The sequence below is a fragment of the Dasypus novemcinctus genome, chromosome 3 (assembly GCF_030445035.2).
Source record: "Dasypus novemcinctus isolate mDasNov1 chromosome 3, mDasNov1.1.hap2, whole genome shotgun sequence".
Lineage (NCBI taxonomy): Eukaryota > Metazoa > Chordata > Mammalia > Cingulata > Dasypodidae > Dasypus > Dasypus novemcinctus.
The window spans coordinates 114885122-114905623 of NC_080675.1; the positions used below are offsets into that span (position 1 = coordinate 114885122).

General features: G+C 47.8%; 1 protein-coding gene across 1 annotated transcript in view; it reads right to left on the reverse strand.

The window, feature by feature from the left end:
* The window catches only part of TGM5 (transglutaminase 5), a 38227-nt gene extending 25604 nt beyond the window's left edge, over positions 1-12623 (reverse strand). The window contains exons 1-5 of the mRNA XM_004466720.3: positions 12497-12623; positions 7793-7993; positions 7427-7675; positions 3484-3602; positions 256-384 (exon numbers count right to left, since the gene is read on the reverse strand). Of these exons, the coding sequence (XP_004466777.2) occupies positions 256-384; positions 3484-3602; positions 7427-7675; positions 7793-7993; positions 12497-12623 (825 nt within the window). The remainder of the gene's footprint in view (positions 1-255; positions 385-3483; positions 3603-7426; positions 7676-7792; positions 7994-12496) is intronic.
* Positions 12624-20502: the final 7879 nt, after the last annotated feature.

Genomic DNA, 20502 nt, shown 5'->3' on the forward strand with positions numbered 1-20502 from the left:
TGACTCAAACCAGAGCTTCACCCAGCCTTTCCCAAAACACGCAGTTTGGAATGAATAGAGGTGATGGCCCACACCCAGTCATTTGAGCGGACAGTTGAGAAAACCTGTTATCCACATTTTGGCATCACTCTCACTCAAAATGGTTTTGCCAGAGTGCACCCTGACTCTCAACTCTTCATGCCCCACTGCAGGGGACAACTGTGACCAAGCTCCTCCTGGGCTCCCCCTGCACAGCTTCCTCTCTCTGGTCCTTACCATTGCGCACAGCACTCTGCTGATGTAGACAGGACTTCCCCGCAGGGCACAGTCTGTGGATGGGTCGATCTGGAAGTTCAGGCTCTTGTCTAGCAACTTCAGGCAGATGTCTATGATATTCTCTTCAAACTGCAAGGGGAGAAATACATGACTCACCTTGTCCAGCTCTCTGATGGCATGTGTTTGCAGAATGCAAACCCATTTGGGAGGTGTCTGTGCCAAATAGAATAGCCACAAACAGCACCTGCCTAAGATGGTTCTTGAGCCCACTGAGTCAAATCCCCCTGCTTTGTTTTGAAATGGCCAAAGCTACTGCTGGATTTTTTCCCCCAATGAGTCTGACTGACTGAAAAAGTCTGTGTGTCTCTCTCCTTCCCCAACCCCCACACTCCTGGAGCCCCTGGGACATTCTCGGTAAAACCAAATCACCTCATCTTGAACTCCCACCAGCTGACTGAGCTCATCACTGGTAGCTACTGCACAGGGGATGGTGCCAACTTGCCAGGGCATCCGTGATTTGGTGGGGCTCCAGAATGACTAACTGTACCTGAGCTGTGGAAATGTCCCAACCAAAGCTGGCTGACTCCTCCTAGTCCTCAAGGCTTGGGACAAATGCCAATTCCTCTGAGGACCCCCTGAGCCTGAGCCTGAGCCTGAGCCTGGTTAGCACCATAGCACTGGGTGTGTTCCCTTCACCCATCAGACTCATCTATAATGATAGAGTCAAGCAATGGCTTCCCTGCCTGAGTGTATGCTCGGTCGCTCTCCAGCTCCTCACAACTCTAGACCCCAGACCTGGCACAGTGCCTACACAGTAAGGATTCCATGTATGTTTGTTGAATGAGTATAAATGAATGAATTTATTCCCATATAATGGTAGGCAATAAACGGAACCAGGAATTCTCTAATCCGTCTCCCCAGGGGATCAGTCTGACCAGACCTATGGAACTGTACAGCACAAAGGTAAATCATAATGTAAATTATGGACTTTGGTTAGTAGCAGTGCTTCAGTATTGGTTCAATTGTAACAAATGTACCACACTAATCTAGATGTCAATAATAGGGGAAACTATGTGTGTTAGTGTATGGTGAGCTTTATATGGAAATTCCCTATGCTTTTGGTGTAATTTTTCTGTAAATATAAATCTAAAACTTCTCTAAAAATAGAGTGAAAAAAAAAAAACTCTTTCAGGAACAAAACCTTTTTTTAGGCATTAATAATCAAAGACTTAAAAAAAAAAAACTTTCAAAGCCTCCTATGACCTTCAGAATCAAAGCTCCAACCACCTATACGAGGAACGTAAGACCCTCCCTGATCTGGCCCCTACCTCCAGGAACACCAGACTTTAACCTCTGTAGCATGATGGGCCATTTCTCTTCTTTGTATCTTTGCTCAAGCCCTCTCAGTCTGGATTATTTTTCTCATTTTCCTCCACTGAACTAACTCAGGTCAAGCATCTCCTCTTTCAGTAAGCTTCCCCTGACATTCCCATATTCTACTGCCTCCTAGAACACCCCGTGCCCATCTCTCAATCTTCACGTAACCCACTGCTTGTTAAATGGCCTGCTCACAGGTCTGAGTCCCCACCATGCTGTGGGATCAGGGATGGTGTCTTATTCATTTTCATAGCTCCAGCAGCTAGCATCCTGCCTCCTGCCTGGCACTGAGCTGGCTTTCAATTTGTATTTATTAAATAAGGGACGGAGAGAGAGAGAGAGAGAGAGAGAGAAAGAGAGAGAGAGAGAGAAGGCCTGGAGCTCAGAAAGCAGGGGAGCAGATGTAGCTTAAGATGTGAGCACCTTCTTTGCATGTATGAGATCCTGGGTTCACTCCCCGGTACCTCCACCAAAAATAATAAAATAAAATAAAATGAAATAAAGCAAGCAGCAGTTCCTTACTTCTGTTCCTCACAAATGGCAGCAAACTTCCATCCAGGACCTCTCTGGGATCCCCAGTCTGCTCGTGCTGGGAGAGGAGGGAATGTCATTTGGGGGCAGTTGAGGCTGCTATACCTCATCTTGGCTATAGCCATCCCCAGGGCTGGGCCTGAAGGCCACGATTCTTGGAGTTCCATCTGGGCAAGTCCAGGAGAGGAACGCATACCAAACTGATACAAGGCTCCACAGGGACCCCAGGATTACCCAGCTGAAATCCCTTCTGAGACCTCCCCCACCTGACAGTGTTACTGGTGCCAGGTCTCAGCCTAAAACCTCTTTCCTCGACTGGGATTCAATTCCTGGAGAGCCTGCTTTTAGAAAAGTAGAACAGCAGAGTGTGGTTCACAGGATGCTATTTTTACAACTTAAACCATGTTTTAGAATACGCATAGAAAACAAAATGTAGAGGAACATACACCAAGCTGGTGATAGTGATTAGGGCAACCTCCCTGTTCTAGGTGCCAAATTTTGTAATGTTTCTTTGCAAAGTTTATTAATAAGTCATGTATTGGAACAGATGTGGCTCAAGCAGTTGGGCGCCCATCTCTCAAATGGGAGGTCCTGTGTTCGGTTCCTGGTGCCTCCTAAAGAAGATGAGCAGACACAATGAGCAGACAATGAGTGAGCACAATGAGCAGACCCAGCGAGCAGATGAGTAGAAACAATGAGCAGACAGACAAGAGAGCCACGTGGGGGTAGATAATTCATTAATTAATTTTTAAAAGTCATGTATTACTTTTATCATGAAAAAGACATAATCAAAACGAATAAAAAACAAAATGGCAATAGCATTTGGGAGGAAAATGTACTGCTGCCCATTAGCCCAGTTTCTGGCTGCTATATTCCAGGGACACATTTTCCCTGGTGCAACAAGATCTTAGTTAGGGTCCTGCCCCTGGGGTTGTGAAGATGAGGTGAGAGAGGAGGAAATGGAAACACAAACAAAAGAGGTAGGCACCATCATTGCTGTTGTCACTGCTGTCCCCTTCATCCTCACCCTCCTGGAATTCAGTGGAATTGCTGTGTGGGTGTCGTTAGCTGCCCTTTCCCCTTAGATCCTGTTGTCCAAATCAGACATGGTCAGTAAAGAGCAGACTCCCTACCCCAACTTCCTGTGCTGTTCCTCTAGCTCCCTGTGGTGACATTTCCCATCTTCCTCGTCCATTTAGTTACCATGTGTCAGCAGTCCTGGGTGACACTCGCATGAGGGGCGTCCTCCCATCCTGCTCCCAGTGTCCTCTCCCGTCAAGCCCCCAGCCTGCACAGGGCGTGCATGGGACTGAGAGTCACCTGTCCATAGTTCCAGGGGCACGGGAGGATCCAGTTCTTGTTCCCTTGGTAGATGAAGCCATAATCATTCATGACGTACTCCTGCCTCTGGGGTTCACTGTCCAAGTAGACAGCATCCTCTAGGAATCAAAGAGGGAGGACACAACAGAGAAGTATCATCTTGCCCCTCCTGCACCATTCCCAGCCTCAGAAGACACGGTTGGTCCTATCAAAACCATGCTCATCTAACACGGAGGTGAAGAAAGTCAACCACCACACCAGGGAGCCAAGAGTGCCTACAAATGAAAGCAGGAGAACTGCATCCAGCATCCATGTGGAATCTAAACCCCCTCTTGATATAGATGTGGAGTGGACACAACCATTCTAAGGTTCACAGGATGGAGAAATAGAGTATGGATTAGAGTGGACTTACTGATATTCTATTTATGACCTACTGTGATTAGTAATCGAAGAAAATGTGGCATTGGTGTGGAGAAAGTGGCCATGGTGGCTGCTGGGCGTAGGGAGTGGGAGGAAGACATGTGATGTGGGGGCATTTTCGGGACTTGGGCTTGTTCTGGGTGGTGCTGCAGGGACAGTTACCGGACATTGTATGTCTTCCCATGACCCGCTGAATGGACTGTGGGAGAGTGTGGACTATGATGTGGACCATTGACCATGAGGTGCAGTGGTGCTCAGAGATGTATTCACCAAATGCAATGAATGTCTTATGATGATGGAGGAGATTGTTGTTATGGGGGGAGGAGTAGGGTGAAGGGGGTGGGGGGTATATGGGGACCTCATTTTTTTTAATGTAACATTAAAAAAATAAATAAAGACAAAACAAAACAAAAAAAACCATGCTGTGGGGGGAGCACCGGGAGATACCAAGTGGGGCACGAGAGGGGAGGCATTGGGCAGACCCACCTTCCACCAAGCCTGCAACGCCAGCAACAGGCTCAACACAAACTGGAGGGAGACTGGTAAAAATTTACTTTCGGTTGAATTTCTTGTTTTACAAAATACATTTACATGGTAGCCCCAGTTCAAGGGTCAGTGGTTAAGTAACTTGCCCAAATCACATGCTTACAGTGCAGAAATTTGAACACAGAACTCACCTGACTCCATATTCGACACTCTTTCTAATATACATGGCTAATTCTAGTTGGAAAAGAGCCAATCGGGATTCGGGGGTTGACCTGATCATTCCTTTTGTGGGAAAAATTAGTCTAAGGAAAATATTTAGGCTGTGCCCAAACATTTAGATACTAAGTTGGTCACTGGAGTGCCTTTTATCATATTGCAAAGCTGTAAATGACAGAAATGCCTCTTACTGGAGACTGGTTAAATAATCCGCAGTGCAGCTCCAGCACAGAATTCTATACAATACTGATAAAATGTTGCACAATTGTATACATAGGCCTGGGAATTGTATATATAGGCCTGATGTACTAAGTTTAAATTGGTTACAAAATAATGTGTATGACATGAACTGACTTTTGTTAAAAATATATATGTGTATGAAAAAGGGATTTTGAAGCCTATTCCAAAAGATGTTAATAGTAATTATGTTTTTGGTTTTTTTTTTTCCTTTTTGCATGTTACCATTCTCTAGATTTTCTGGAATGAACATGTGTTGTTTTTATGATGTAAAAATTATCTTTTTATGCTGAGAGTTGCTATTCAAAGTTAGCAACCCCTGCTGTGGGCTGCTACTCTAAGTTAGCAACCTACGAGGACCGGGCGGGCTTCCACGGCTCGGCGGTGAGCCCCTAGGCCAACGCGTAGGCCTAGGTTCTCCAGGCGTGGGGGACGCGCGGTAAAAACCACGGAGACAGCCTGTGAGAATGAGCTAGTCCAATTTATTGCGGAAATACACTTGATTATATAAGGTCGGGTCAAGGGAGGGGTAGGAATTGGGGCGGGTAAACTACGGGGCGGTAGTGGATAGGCGGAACTGTGCAGGCAGCTATGAAGTAGGCGGTGATTAAGAAAGGGGGCAGATTATGAGTTGGCTAAGTGGACGGGACTGGCGGGAAGGATAGCAACGGCTGGAAAAGGGAGATAACAAAAGCAAGGAGGAGGGGTGAAGGGAGGCAGCAACATTTTTAGATAAACGAAACTTACTTTTTATTGGTGAACTAAGTAAGGCTTTTTGATAGCTGAGTGCTGTTCACCAGGGTTTCCTATAGGTTTTTTTCCCTAGCTTTTCGAGGAAATTGCATTTTCTTATTCACTAGAGAAAGATTCAACAGAAACGTTTATGGTTTCTGGAAAATCCTGCATCTGTTAAACTCAGGTTTGCATTATATTGGCTCTGGGCTGCATGCAATGAAGTGATTGTAATCTGAGAGTAATAGAATTAACTTTTACTAAAATGAAACAGAACTTTGGTCAAAACATTATCTTTTTAAAATAAAAAAGAAACAAGCAAAAGGCGATGGGGTGGATGTCCTCTTTGCTGCGTCCGTGGGAGCCCTAGATGACGGGAGGGTGCCCTCCTTCTCTCCTCAGAGGCAGCCTGGTGGACAATGGTGCTGGAGAACTCCTTATTGAGCTACGTTTTGTTGCCGTTTTGGACCAGTGTGGCCAGAAGCTGAAGGTTCATGGTAGAGAACACACATCCCTCCTTATAACAGGGCCCAGCCATGGTCTGAGCTGGGAAGGGTTCCCTGGTTGGCATCCTGGGTGTGGTAATGGGGGAGCTACTGATTCTGATTTCAGCCCTCTCAATCCCCAGCTCCAACTATGGGTCTCCCTGGGGCCTTAATGGGGGTACACACCTCAGAAGAGGCCCCACAGTTATCACTCTACCCAACCCCTAGCTCAGAGGTGGCCCTCAGTGCAATTCTGAAACCCACCTGGCTGGTAGGTGAGAGTTCTGAGCCAGACAATGACAGAAAGGTGGTTGGAGGGTAAGCCAGGGTTCTGACACCACCCTGCAGATAAGGTGGTAGCCCCCCTTGGGAGAAGGTTGGGGGAGGATGAGAAGGAAAACATCCTTGGAGTAAGAGGATGCTGAGTCAGAACCCTGCCCCAAAGCACACCAGACCAGTTCTCTACTCTCTCCAACTCCTGCCCTTCTACCTACCCTCTCTTCCTGGTTCGTGCCTCATTCCACCCACACAATGTCCTGTGTCTATGTATCTATCCACTCCTGCCCCTCCCAGGTAGATTAAGAGGACCGGGCTAGTGGGGCAGGTGGTGCTGGAATATTCACAGAAGCTTTGTTTGTAGAAGAGAACAATTGGAAACAACCTAATGCCCATAAACAGGGGACTAAAAACACACACACACACATTTGGTGGATACATACAGTGGCATAATTGTGGATGATGTAAAGAATTAGTGATAGGAAAATATGTCCAAAATTGAATTATTAAATGAAAATGCAAGTTGAAGAATGGTATATATTCTATAATTCCTATATGTGATGTGTGGTGTGTATTGCGTGATCTTATTTATTGTGTATACATGTACACACATTTGATGAAACCTAGAAAAATTTTGTAAGACTACTCACAAAAAAATGTTAATATTGATTTCCTCTGGAGAATGGAACTAGGCTATTAGGAGGTTTTACTTTTCACCTCATACCTTTATTTTTTTTACCTTTTATTTACTTACTTATTCATTCAACAAATAGTCAATGCAACCACTGTGCATCTATTACTTTTAGAATGAAAAGACTCAAGTTAACTTTAAAAATGTATGATGAAGACAGATGTTAACAGATGAAGACAGATGTTAACAGAGGTCAAACCTAATTGTAATCATTTTCTTTTAAGTAAGGATATCTTGGTTCATAATTTTTCACCCCCACATAAGTGAATAAATAGCAAGGTCTCTCTGGTCCTGGCTGTTACTGGTTGGCGCGGATGCTGATGTGGGTGGCCGGGGACTAGGCATCTAGGGATCCTTGAGCTGGAGACAGAAGGTTCCCCATACAGGAGCCCCACCTTACCTGGGCACCAGGGGTTGAAGAGCAGAATGAACTCCCCGAGCTGGTAGGCGGTGACAGACGCCTGGAAGGAGTCGATGTGAACCTTCAGGAGGTACCGCCCCACGGCTGCCCTAGGAGGGGCACGCAGGATCACCTCCAGGGAGGTGGCCCTGTTGAACTCCAGTGAAGCCATCCAGGAGTTGGGGCCACCACGGCTTGCATCCAGGCTGAACACGGCCCGAGTCCCCTTGGCCAGCTCTGGCAAGGGGCCTGCATGAGGGGGAGTGGAGCTGAGGCCCTTGCAACCCCCAGGCACAGCCTTCCCCCCAGCACACAAGCACACGCACCCACACATGCACACGGCCATGGGCCAGCTGGGGTCCTCACCCATTTCAACCACGAAGATGATGTTGTCCAGGCCAGGCTGGAAGGCCCGGTTCCTGAAGTACAGGGTGATGTTGAAGGGCTGGCCACGACGGACGAGGAGGCGTTCAGAGCTCATCTCCTCCGTGTGGTGCCGCACATTGTTCCAGGAGCTCTGGAAGTCCGTGAGGGCCACCTCCAACCCTGTGTTGACAAAAGAGCAGGCTTGTGGTGTGTTGGAGACTGGTCCAATACTGTCCAACACTTACTAGCTGTGCAAACGTTAGAAAGTGACTTAGACTCTCTGAGCCTCTCCGTGTTGGTAAAATAAAGTCCATAATATCAGACTTGCAGTGTGAGGATTAACTGCGCCTCCATTTATGCAGATGTCTCTGTCTTTCTTCCTCCTTCCCTTACCTACTCTTGGACTCTCCATCTCTTTCTCCCTAATGCCCACCCTGACATGCATGATTTTCTGCCTTTATCCAAATCGTCTGCGGGAATGACCAAGTCTGGTGGTCCCCTTCAATCCACCATGTCTCCAGACATCTGACATCTACCTTTTTGGATTCAAGTTAAACATCCCACTGTTCCTGTAAAAAGCTTCCAGACCTGGGAGCAAGTCCCTGAGCTATCTACTCGGGTTCGCTGCTCTCCATTTGGCAATTTGCTGGCTCTCTGACCACCACCAATGCCATGTGCCCAATGGCCTTGGATGCTGAGGTCAGCCTTCTGAAGCTTCTGATAAAACACAGGACCTCACTGTTCTCCTGGTGCACCTCCTCAACTGCTCCATGTTGGGCGGTGGTCCTCTCATGGTTCCTAGGCCATGGCCTACACTCACAACCTTTGAGTCGCGGTTGGCTCAACCATCTCCCTCTCAGACTATATTCATTCATGTGTCACCAAGTCCCTTAACTTCTTCCATTAAAACATCCCTGGTGGCCATCTGTCCCTTCATGTTCAGGTAATCCCTACCTCCTCACCGCATACCTAGTGACTATAACAGCTTCCGAAGGGTCTCCTTTCTCCTGTCTGTCTCCACACCATTACCAAATTAACACAGCACCAAATTACCTTTCCTGAAGACAATTTGAACATGCCAGCACTTGTAATTTAAAAGTTCAGATATATCCTACAGCCCACAATATAAAAGGCACACTCCTAAACCTGACACTTATGATCCTCCATGCCTAGCCTCAACTAGAGTTGCATTATCACTTTGTTTTATTCTCAAAAAGAGTCTTCTCCTCTAGCCAATCTGTTGTTGAACAAATGGCAGCCCCTACTTGTCTATGTATTTTGTTCCTGCAGTTGCATCAATGCAGAATTCCCCCTCACTATCTAACTATATTTTACCTGCCCTTCAAGTCCTACTCAAAACCCACATCCTTATGAAACCTGCCCCAGCTGTCCACACTTCTTCCCATGTCCCACTGAGCTATAACACTTAACTGCATCACTCACAGGGAATCTCAACTTCTTAACTGTCAAGGAAACTTACAAGTCATGTTCATTTATTTGTTTATATCAACAAGATTTTACTGAGAACCTACTAATTTCAAACTCAGAGTGCAGTGTTCACATATTTTTCTTAGTACATTTTTATTTGGTTGTCTTCTACCACTATATGTAAGCCAATGAAGACAGGGGCTTAGATTTTTATCTCAGCTGTATTTAGATTTTTAAAAAATATATGAACCAGGGAAGTGGACTTGGCCCAGTGATTAGGGTGTCCGTCTACCACATGGGAGGTCTACAGTTCAAAACCCGGGCCTCCTTGACCCGTGTGGAGCTGGTCCATGCACAGTGCTGATGCACGCAAGGAGTGCCCTGCCACGCAGGGGTGTCCCCCGCGTAGGGGAGCCCCACATGCAAGGAGTGTGCCCCGTAAGGAGAGCCGCCCAGCGCAAAAAAAAGTGCAGCCTGCCCAGGAATGGCGCTGCACACACGGAGAGCTGACACAAGGTGATGCAACAAGAAGAAACACAGATTCCCGTGCCACTGACAACAACAGAAGCGGACAAAAGAACACACAACAAGTAGACACAGAGAACAGACAACTGGGGCGGGAGGGGGGAAGGGGAGAGAAAAAATATATATATATGAACCAAAGCTTTTGACAAAATACCACACCCTTTCATAATAAAAATACTCAACAAACTGAAAATGGAAGGGAACGTATTCCCACTCCCGACCCCTGGTATAGGATACCTACGAAAAATCCACAGCTAGCATCATACTTAATGGTGAAATATTGGATGCTCTGCCCCTGAAATCAAACACAAGACAAGGATGTCACACTTGTCACATCTATTCAACATTTTACTGGAAGTTCTAGCCAGTGAAATAAGGAAATAAAAATAAAAGATATCCAAATTAGAAAGAAGAGGCAAAACTATCTCTAATAACACATGGCATGATCTTGTATATAGAAAATCATAAGGAACCCACAAAAAATATATTAGAATGAATAAACTTGTCTAGCAAGGTTTCAGGATACAAGATCAACATACAAAAATCAACTGTATTTACATACACCTGAAATGAATAATCCAAAAATGAAATAGAACAATTTCATTTACAATAGTATCAGAAAGAATGAAATACTTCGGAATAAATTTAACTAAAAAGTACAAGACATGAACACTGAAAATTACAAAACATTATTGAAAGAAATTAACGAAGATCTAAATAAATGGAAAGGGATCCCATATCATAGATTGGTTCATGCATTAATACTGTTAGAATGGCAAATTGATGGACAAATTTAACACAATCCTATTAAATTCCAGCTGCTTTTTTTTTTGCAGAAGTTGACAAACTGATCCTAAAATTCATATGCAAATATTAGGTACCCAGAATAGCCAAAACAACCTTAAAAAAGAAGAACAAAGTTAGAGGACTCCCATTTCCCTGTTTCAAAACACATTACAAAGCTACAGTAATCAAGACAGTGTAGTATTGACATAAAGATAGACATAGACATAAATGGAATAGAATTGAAAGTTCAGAAATAAAACCCATTTGTCTACGGTTAATTGATTTCAACAAGACAATTCAATGGGGAAAGAATACTCTTTTCAACAAATGATGTTGGGGCAAGTGGATATACACCTGCAAAAGAATGAAGTTATATCCTTACCTCACATCATATATGAAAATTAACTCAAAATGTATCAAAGATCACACCAAATACCATTGATTGTACACTTTGAATGGATTTATGTTATACTAATATGTACTAATAAAATTGATTAAAAATGTAGCAAAGATTTAAAGCTAATAACCAACTATAGGGAAGCAGACTTGGCCCAATGAATAGGGTGTCCGTCTACCACATGGGAGGTCCCCGGTTCAAACCCTGGGCCTCCTTGACCCGTGTGGAGCTGGCCCATGCGCAGTGCTGGTGCACACAAGGAGTGCCATGCCACACAGAGGTGTCTGCTGCACAGGGGAACCCCACGTGCAAGGAGTGCACCCCATAAGGAGAGCTGCCCAGTGCAAAAGAAAGTGCAGCCTTCCCAAGAATGGCGCTGCACACACAGACAGCTGACACAAAGATGACACAAGATGATATATCAAAAAGAAACACAGATTCCCAGTGCCACTGATAAGGATAAAAGTGGTCACAGAAGAACACACAGCGAATGGACAGAGAGAGCTGACAAATGGGGGGAGGGGAGAGAAATAAATAAACAAAAAATAACTAACTATAAAACTCTTAGAAGAAAACATTGGAAGAAATCTTTATGACCTTGAATTAGGCAATGATTTCTTAGGTCTGACAACAGAAGCACAAGCAAGAAAAGAAAAAAACAGATAAATTGGGCTTCATCAAAATTTAAAAACTTTTGTGCTTCAAAATACACCATGAAGAAAATGAAAGGACAACTGTAGACTGGAAGAAAATATTTATAAAACACATATCTGACAAGGGATTTGTATCCAGGATATATAAAGAACCCTCTAACTCAACAATAAAAAAACAACAAAAAAAAATCCAATTTAAAAATGGGCAAATGTCTGAATAGACATTTCTCCAAAGTAGATATAGAAAAGGCCAATAAGCACATGAAAAGATGCTCAACATCATTAGTCATTAGGGAAATACAAATGAGATACTACTTCACAACCACTAGGATGGCTGTAATAAAAAAAGACATGATATAGGTAAGATGTGGAGAAACAGAAACCCTCATACACTGCTGGTAGAATTTTAAAATGATGCAGCCACTTTGGAAAACAGTCTGGCAGTTCCTCAAAAATGTTGACTACGGTGTTACCAGTTGTGGAAGCAGGCTGATGGCACAAGCCTATTTGGCTGTTCTCCTGCTGGCCTTACCCTGTCTCCTGGCTTTCAAGCCATGGCTCCTCATCTTCAACGAATTCTGAGGGGCCTGGGGTTTCTGCTTTTCCTGCCTCCCTTCTTCATTTACTTCTCTGTCCTCTGAAGCCACCTTCCCTCTTGAGTTCCCAGTCTCTCTCTGTCCTCCTTGTCCCTGTGCTCCAGCGGCCCCTGGGCCTCCCCTACCTTGAGCCATGGCTGCTGCCTCCAGGGTCCGTCTGCTCCCCACAAAACGGGCGAATCGACTGGAGCTTCATGAAACTGGTCATGGAGTGCCTACCTCCCCTTCCATTTCTTAGCTCCAGGAGACACTGAAGGCGGGGCTGCTGTGGCACTTCCACCTGCTTACTGGGCAAATCACAACTGGTTTACTCACTTACTCTCAGGTTTTTCTTGGCAGCGTTGCTGGGCTGAGAGGAGGTGTGGAGGCCAACGAACTGTCAGGGCCTTGTGCTGTGCGGGCCTTTGATAGCGCTTGGGCAATGGGGCATTCCCAGCAGGTGCCATGCTGTGGTAGGGAGCCAGGTGGGGGAGCTGAGCCACTGGGGCCCCTGGGAGGATGGAGAGGACCAGGGTCACTGAGGCTAGGAGTATCTGGGTACCAAGCAATGGCTTGCAATTTAGCCTCGGGGAGCCTACAGGCCCACTCTGCACCCAGCCTCTCTCGTATTCTGAAGAGTCACTTTCTGGACATTGTAATCAAAGAGAGTCTACTCTGATTCATCCTTCATCTGATTTTATTTTATTTTATTTCATTTATTTTTCTGGTCACAGCATTGTCTTGGGTGAGACCTGCCATATTAAGGTGAATCTCAAATAAAAGCGGTGGAGGAAGAACACTTGGAAAGATTCATAGAGGAATTTTCAGAAAGAAGTGAGAGGGTGGGAATGCCAGTCAGGAAAGTCCATTATCTCAGTAAGAAAAGTGAAAGACCTTGGCGTGATTGTGGAGGGAGAAAAGCACAGATGGGGGAGCAGGCAGGGGACGAGGGGTGAAGTGCTCTGCATAGGTACCTGTACCCACCCCTCCCAGCCTTTCCCTCCTGTGGGGCACTTCTCCCTGCATCCCGCTGCTTTCTGGGTGCCTTCTCGTCTCTCCTCAGGAACCTCATTCACCAGCATCGATATCTCTTTCCCAAACAGCTCTTATATGTGCAATTCTCTGTCTTAACACACCCACAGCCACAGGAAGCCTCCTGCAACCCTGTGTTCCCTCTAGCTCTCATCCTTTCTCTCAACCCACTCCTGACAACTGCAGTCTGGTTCTGTCCCGACCTCTTGAGATCACTCTTTCCTGGCTCCTCTGGCTGCCAGACACTCTTATTTTGTGGCGCTTCCTGAAGTCCTGACTGTGCTTTGAGAAGCAACCCCTCCTGGGCTTAGGTGCTCTCTCTCTCTGGGCTGTCTTCTTCCTGTCCTGTCTACTCTGTCCTTTCTTCCCCCTTATGGGCTCTTCCCAGGGACTCACCCTGGCCCTCCTGTCTTCTCATTGTGCACACTCCCACAACTCCACCTCCCACGGGCACAGGTGCACACATCTCCTGCACCTCCTCAGCGCTGTAGGTACCACCTGTTGGATATCTCCACTAGGTGGGCCTCAGACCCTTTAAACCCAACACTCTAGAATAGGACCCCTCCTCTCAAAAAACCTGCCCTTTCTCCTGAGTGAGCACAGCGCCCACCCTGCCCCACCTGGGAAAAATCTGGGTGCCGCCTTGTGCTTCTCCATCTCCTGACCTCCCGTCGCCCACCAGTCCTCAAGCCCTGTCCAGTTGACTCCCGAGTGTCTTCTAAAATCTGGCCCCTCCTCGCTGTCCCCCTTGAAGCCTTTGCCTCGCCTGAGCAACAGCTGTTTGTCAGTCTCCCATCCATCCTTTCCCCAAATGGGTCACCAGAGAGATTTTTCTGAAGTGCCAATTTGACCAAGTTGTGTTCCTGCTTAACACCCACTTGTAAGTACAGTCCAAATGCCTCAACCTCATCCTTAAAGCCTTCAGGCTCTGCCCCTGCCCACCTGTGGCTGGAATTCCAGCTTCCCCCACAAAGACCTGCTCTCCTGCACCTCTGTGCTCACCCGAGGGCTAATCTGTCTCTTTCTGAAATGTTTTCTCTTCTTACTTGTCTACTTTTTCCAGTGTCTGGGTTCAAACATGATCTACCTAGGAAGTCTTCCTGACACCCTCCCTGTACAATAGCGGGTGTTTAGGGACTCCCTCTGTTAGCCAACCCATACTGCGACTTTATAAATACTGACCTGTTCTCTCCCAGCTAAACTAAGCTGGGAGCCCCTTGCAGACACGGATAGTCTTATTAATAGCATCCCCAGGGAAGCAGATGTGGCTCAACTGATAGAGCATCTGCCTCCCACATGGAGGGTCCAGGGTTCTATACCCAGGGCCTCCTGACCCATGTGGTGAGCTGGCCCACACACAGTGCTGCCACGCACAAGGAGTGTTGCGTGGGGGTGTCCCACACGCAAGGGGTGTGCCCTGTAAGGAGAGTCACCCTGCACAAAAAAAAGCACAGCCTGTCCAGGAGTGGCGCCACACAGAGAGCTGATGCAGCAAGATGATGCAACAAAAAAGAGATGAAGTTTCCTGGTGCCACCAAGGGTGCAAGAGGACACAGAAGAACACACAGCAAATGGACACAGAGAGCAGACAATGGGGGTGGAGGGGAGGGGAGAGAAATAAATAAAAATAAATCTTGAGAAAAAATAAGAATTTCCTTAAAAAAAAAAAAAAGCTACCCCAGGGTATAATGATTATAGTGGCTAATCGTAGTAGAGCTGCTAATAGATCTGGTAATAGCTTGTAAGTGCCAGACGCTGTTTTAAGTTCTCCATACACATTATCCCACCTAATCTTCAGAACATCCCTATGAGTTTGGTACTATTATTGACTCCATATTACAGATAAGGATGTTGCGGCTTAAAGATATTAAATAATTTCCCCAGGATTACTCACTGAGAACTGGTGGAGCCAGAGTTTAAATGCAGGCAGTCAAGTTGCCAAGCCCATTTTGCTTCGTAAGAACTTAATGCAGTATCCGACGCATGGTCAGTGTTCCGGTTTGTATGTGTTGACTGAGTGAACGAATATTGAAGTCTTTGGTACGTCCCGGGTCTGATCCTCCTCACTGATGGTTTCTAATGTTTTCATCTTCTCCTTTGCCTGAGCCATCAACTTCCTGTTTCTTTGTATGTTTTCTAATCTTTTGTTGAAACCTGGATATTTTGATATTTTAATGTTTATTGCTGGAATTTAGACTGAGGCATCTGTACCCTTTTTTTGTATTGAGCTGGTGTTGTGACAGAAGTAACAAAAAAGGAAAAAAGGAAACACCTTTTTAGTGTCAAAGATAAACTGAGGCAATTAAAAAATTGTTAAAATTTATTTGGGCACCAATTCACAAATCAGACAGCACCCAAATGAAAGTGGCAAAGAGCTCTGTCAATGGCGTGGAAGGGGGAAGCTTACACAGGGCAAACCAGGAAGCAAACGAGGAAACATTCTGATTGGCTGATATTAAGTTCTCATTTGACATGGGGAGGGTCTTACAAAGTGGGGAACAGATATACATTGATTAGTATGGTATGCTTGTCCATTCTGATAAGCTGGTTTATCACCAAGGGTCGCTTACCTGCAGTTCTGTTGGGTGCACTCCATTGTCCCATTTTCTCAGAAAGCACTTCAGGTTAACTGTTTTTGCCTTCTGGAAAATCCTTTCTTGGAAAGGGGTCACCCTCCGCAATGCACAATGCAGGCGGTCATTTTATTTTACTTGACACCAGTCTGCAGACTGACCTGTGTGAGTGCTCTCCTTCAGAACTTACACATGCGATGACTTTAGGGAAGAGCTGGAGGCCGTGGCAGAGGGGCCACCCTAATCCTTTCTGCACATGCGCCGTGGCTTGGGCATGCACACGTGCCCCTAGGAATTCCCCCATGTACAAGGATACGAATGTCCCTCTTCCCTAAGAAAGTTTCCTCACGGTCCCTACAACCAGCAGTCCCTTGTCCCGGGCAGCACGACTGACCTGCCCTGCCACAGCGGAGAGTTCCGTGACCTGTGACCTGCCTTCTACAAGTAGGGCAAGCTCTGGGATGGCAAGTCCACGACGAGTGTCCTGGTTCAGTCCCTACAGATACCACCAGAGAGAATGGGTCAGATGTGCATGCCTCCAATATGTGCACGACGGTTTCCTGCTCCCTCCGGAACCGGGACCAGGGCTCACAGTGGGTGCTACGAGATCCTACTACTTCTAAGTGGCACTTGCGCTGTTACGCTGTCTTTCAGCTGTTTTCTGGAGCTTTCCTGGTTGTGGAAGGACAGAGCCCTGAAGCATCTCACTCTGTCACCTTGATCTGAGTGGACCTGAGTAAATGAATTGAACAATGACCTATGCATGAATACAAGGATAAATGCCTGAGCCCACTGATATATTGAAATGGGTTAGGCAGCAGTCAGGGGCAGAACTTGGGAAGGAGGAAGAGACACAGGCGAGAGGACTGAATTTTGAGGGGAAGCTGGATGGTGAGAACAGTAATGGAAAGGTGAAGCAGCAACCAAGGAAGGCACCCAGTGGCCATGGGGGACTACAGCCTGTTTTTTTCTGGCACCCCTGGGGCCAGCCTGGAGCAGCTGGGACATGTTGAGAGACTCTTGGAGTCAGCAGGCAGCCACTCTGAGTGAAGCCCTGGCCAGGCTCTCTCAGTGGGGCCAGCCTGGGTGCCCGACAGCCCCTCACACATAGCTCCTCCCCAGTGAACTTATCCTGGGTGGGAGGGAGCCAGCCCAGACCAAGTCACATGCGGGGGAGAGTGCACAGAGGATGGGAGATTCATGCCCACCGCTGAGGGCCCATGAGGGACCTGGGCAGGAGGCCAGGAGGTGGACGATTCTCAAAGGGGCCTCAGAGCCTTGAGCGTGATGTCAGGAGGCGACTTGGGGAGACCCCTCTAAGGTAGCCACTGGGCAGGAGAGAGGAGGTCGAAGCCCAGAGGGGCACGAAGCCCATTCGCGAGGCCACCAAAACACGTGCCAGCTCCTCTGCCTGGGCCCTGGGCACTGAAAAAGACCTGGGCACGGGGCCTAATGAGCTGATTTATGGGTTCAACCTTTCATTTGCTTCCCACAAACAATTAGTCAGAGGGTGTGGCAGGGCTGTGCTGGAGGCAGGAGGAGGCTCTGATGAGAGCAGCTTGCCACCTTGGTCGGAGGTAGCAAGGCTGCTGAACAGGCCTGATAGGCAAGAGCACGAGGGGTTCCGGAAGCAGGACTGAGGCCCCCAGAGACGGCCCACAGCAGGTCCCGGGACCCTTGGATAGAGGCATGGGCTCCCCTGGCCCCTCCACAGGGCAGGCCAGCTCTAGCAAGGTGGGGGCGGGGCCTCCAGACCTAAGAGCCAGAGGGACTTGGTTCAGCTCCTGGCCTGCGCTGAAATCTGAGTGTGCCCTTGGGCACGTTTCGGTGCCCCATGTCTGCAGAGTAAGGGCCCAGGACTCCCTGGGAGCCCACCTGAGAGGGCAGGCTGTGGAGCTTCCCCACAAGAGACTGCAGAGGGAAGACGGAACTTCAGAGCCAAGTGGGTGCCTCTGCCTCCTCCCTCTTCCCATCCCCAGAAATGCAGGCAGACTCATACACAAGGGTGCTGGACAGCCATGAATCCTAAAACTACAGCCAAAAGGACACAAGGGTGACAGTTTCTGTGAACACCACGGCCAGGAATCGGGAGATGTGGGTGCTGGTTTCTGCCACCACCTCGCACTTCTTTTGCGAGATCCTTGGGTCAGAATTTCTTTCTGAAGCCCTGCCTGGCCTGGTCTGCCTCACTGGATTGTTGTGAGATGTGGGCAGGGTGCGGGTAGCCGAGGCAGGGTCCTGGGTGAACGGCAGCCTGCCTTGCCAGGGGGTGCATGGACTTCAGCATCCCGGCCCCCAAGGATGTTGGAGCCCGAAAGGAGCCTGGGGATTATCTAGATCATCAACCACGGCAAGGAAATGAGGCCAAGACAGACTTGCCTGAGTGGAAAAATAAAAGGAACAAAATATTACAGAGAATAACTTTTTTTTTAAGATTATTTATTTCTCCCCCCCTCCCCCGTGTTGTTTTGCACTCTGCTTTCTGTGTCTATTCGCTGTGTATTCTTCTGTGTCTGTTTGTCTTCTCTTTAGGCAACACCAGGAACTGATCCTGGGACCTTCTGGAGTGGGAGAGAGGTGCTCAATCTCTCGCACCATCTCAGCTCCCTGATCTGCTGCATCTCTTTTTGTTGTGTCATCTTGCTGTGCCAGCACTCCTGCATGGGCCAACTTGCCTTCACCAGGAGGCCCCAGGAATCAAACCCTGGACCTCCTATATGGTAGATGGGAGCCCAATCTCTTGAGTCACATCTATTTCCCACAGAGTATAACTTTTAGCCAACTTTTATGTGGGGAGAGAGGAAATCCTTTGAAAAGTCAGCTGGGAAGACGGAGATGGCTCATATCCAGCATCCCCCGGGTCCCTCGGAGGTGGGTAGGAGGCCTGCTCACTGTTCCCCCTCCAGTGCCGTGTTGACCAGACAGGAGGGGCCGTGACTAAAAAGAGGAGGCCCTCAACAGATGGACCCAGATTTCAGAGTTCCTTAAGAGCCAGCACTCTCTGCACGTGAGGAGCCCCACAGAAATGGCAAATGGCTCTTAAGGCGGGTGGGAGGCCCCAGTAGTGCAGACAGGCACACTGGGTGTGAGGCTTCTGCCTTCCTGCCCCACGCAGCACGCGGCGTGGGCAGGGATGGAAAGAGGCCTGGGGCCACGGGAGAAAGAACAGAGAAGGCAGGCCGGGGAGGAGGACCTGGGGCTGAGACAAAATAAAAAACAAAACCATGGGAAGCAGACGTGGCTCAACTGATAGAGCATCCACCTACCACGTGGGAGGTTCAGGGTTCAAACCCAGGGCCTCCTGGCCCATGTGATGAGCTGGCCCATGCGTGGCACTGCCTTGTGCAAGGAGTGCCATGCCATGCAGGAGTGTCCCCCGCATAGGGGAGTCCCACGCACAAGGAGTGTGCCCAGCATTGAGCCGCCCCACGTGAAAAAAGCACAGCCTGCCCAGAAGTGGCCCCGCACACATGGAGAGCTGACATAGCAAGATGATGCACCAAAAATGACAGATTCCTGGTGCAGCTGAGAATGCAAGCAGACACAGAAGAACACACAGCGAATGGACACAGAGAGCAGACAACAGGGGTGGGGGGGGCAATAAATAATAAAATAAATCTTAAAAAACAAAACAAAACCAAAACAGCAAGCAATTAGGCAGAGGGGAGCAGAGGGAGGTGCGCCAGAGCAGTGGGGCCCCAGAGGTGAGCAGTGGGCGAGGACAGAGGTCCAACCTGAGGCATGTCTCTCTTTCTCTGCTCTTCTGGAGTTTCTACATTATCTATGATGATGTATCGATTTGTAATCACTTTAAAAAACCTAATGCAAGGCGGGAAATGACCAGAATGACACATGGCAAATTATTAACAGCAGTTTTCCTTGTGAAGGGGGAGCTATCAGTGATTTTTCTTCTCTTTTCACTTTTCTGTTCTTTCCAAACCATCTAGAATGAGAATGGATGATTGTGTTAATTACAGAAAAAATTTAAAAAGCAGCAACCTCTCTCTGTGTCTAAAATAAAAAAAAAAAAAAAAAAAACAGATAAAAAAATTGCAAAAGAAGAGAGTCTGAGGTTAAGGGTGAAATGGAGAAAATGAAAGATTAGGAGAGGTGGGGAGAAGGTGAGGGAGCGAGAGTGGGGGTGGTCAGGGAAAGTGAGGTCTCCAGCAATGAAATGATCCCCAGTCTTCTGGAGCCTGCCCCGGGGGCACCCTCAGCTGGTGTAGAGTGAGTTTGTGAGGAAAGGCGGCTGCCCAGCCATTTCAGGGGGTCCCCAGGCTGGCAGCAGAGAAGTCCTGCAGGGCAGCCTCTGGCCCATCGCCATGACACCGCAGCTCACTGTTCCTCCAACACAGCCAGGCCACCCTGCCCCAACCCTCCGGCCTCAGCCCGCAGCTCGCTGAGACAATTTAAGTGGAGAGACCTGAGATCCTTAATTCCAGAGAGGTTGATTTGAGGTGATGGTGGTGGGTTTATTTTGTGGCTGGGGAGAGGAGGAGCAGGGAGGGGGTGGGCCATGGCAGCTCAGCCACCATAGGGTTTGCCGGCACAGGAGAGAGAACACCCAGGAGAAAGATACTTTTATTGTCTCTTCCCAAGGTGCACAGTGGTTCTAAGAGAGCTTCAGTCATCTCCAAGCGAGCTGGAGAGAGGACGGAGGTAGAGTGAAGATAATATATTCAGTAGCAGAAACGAGGGGGAGGGAGGGAGTTGAAGGCTGTGGAGGGCTGCTGAGGGCGGC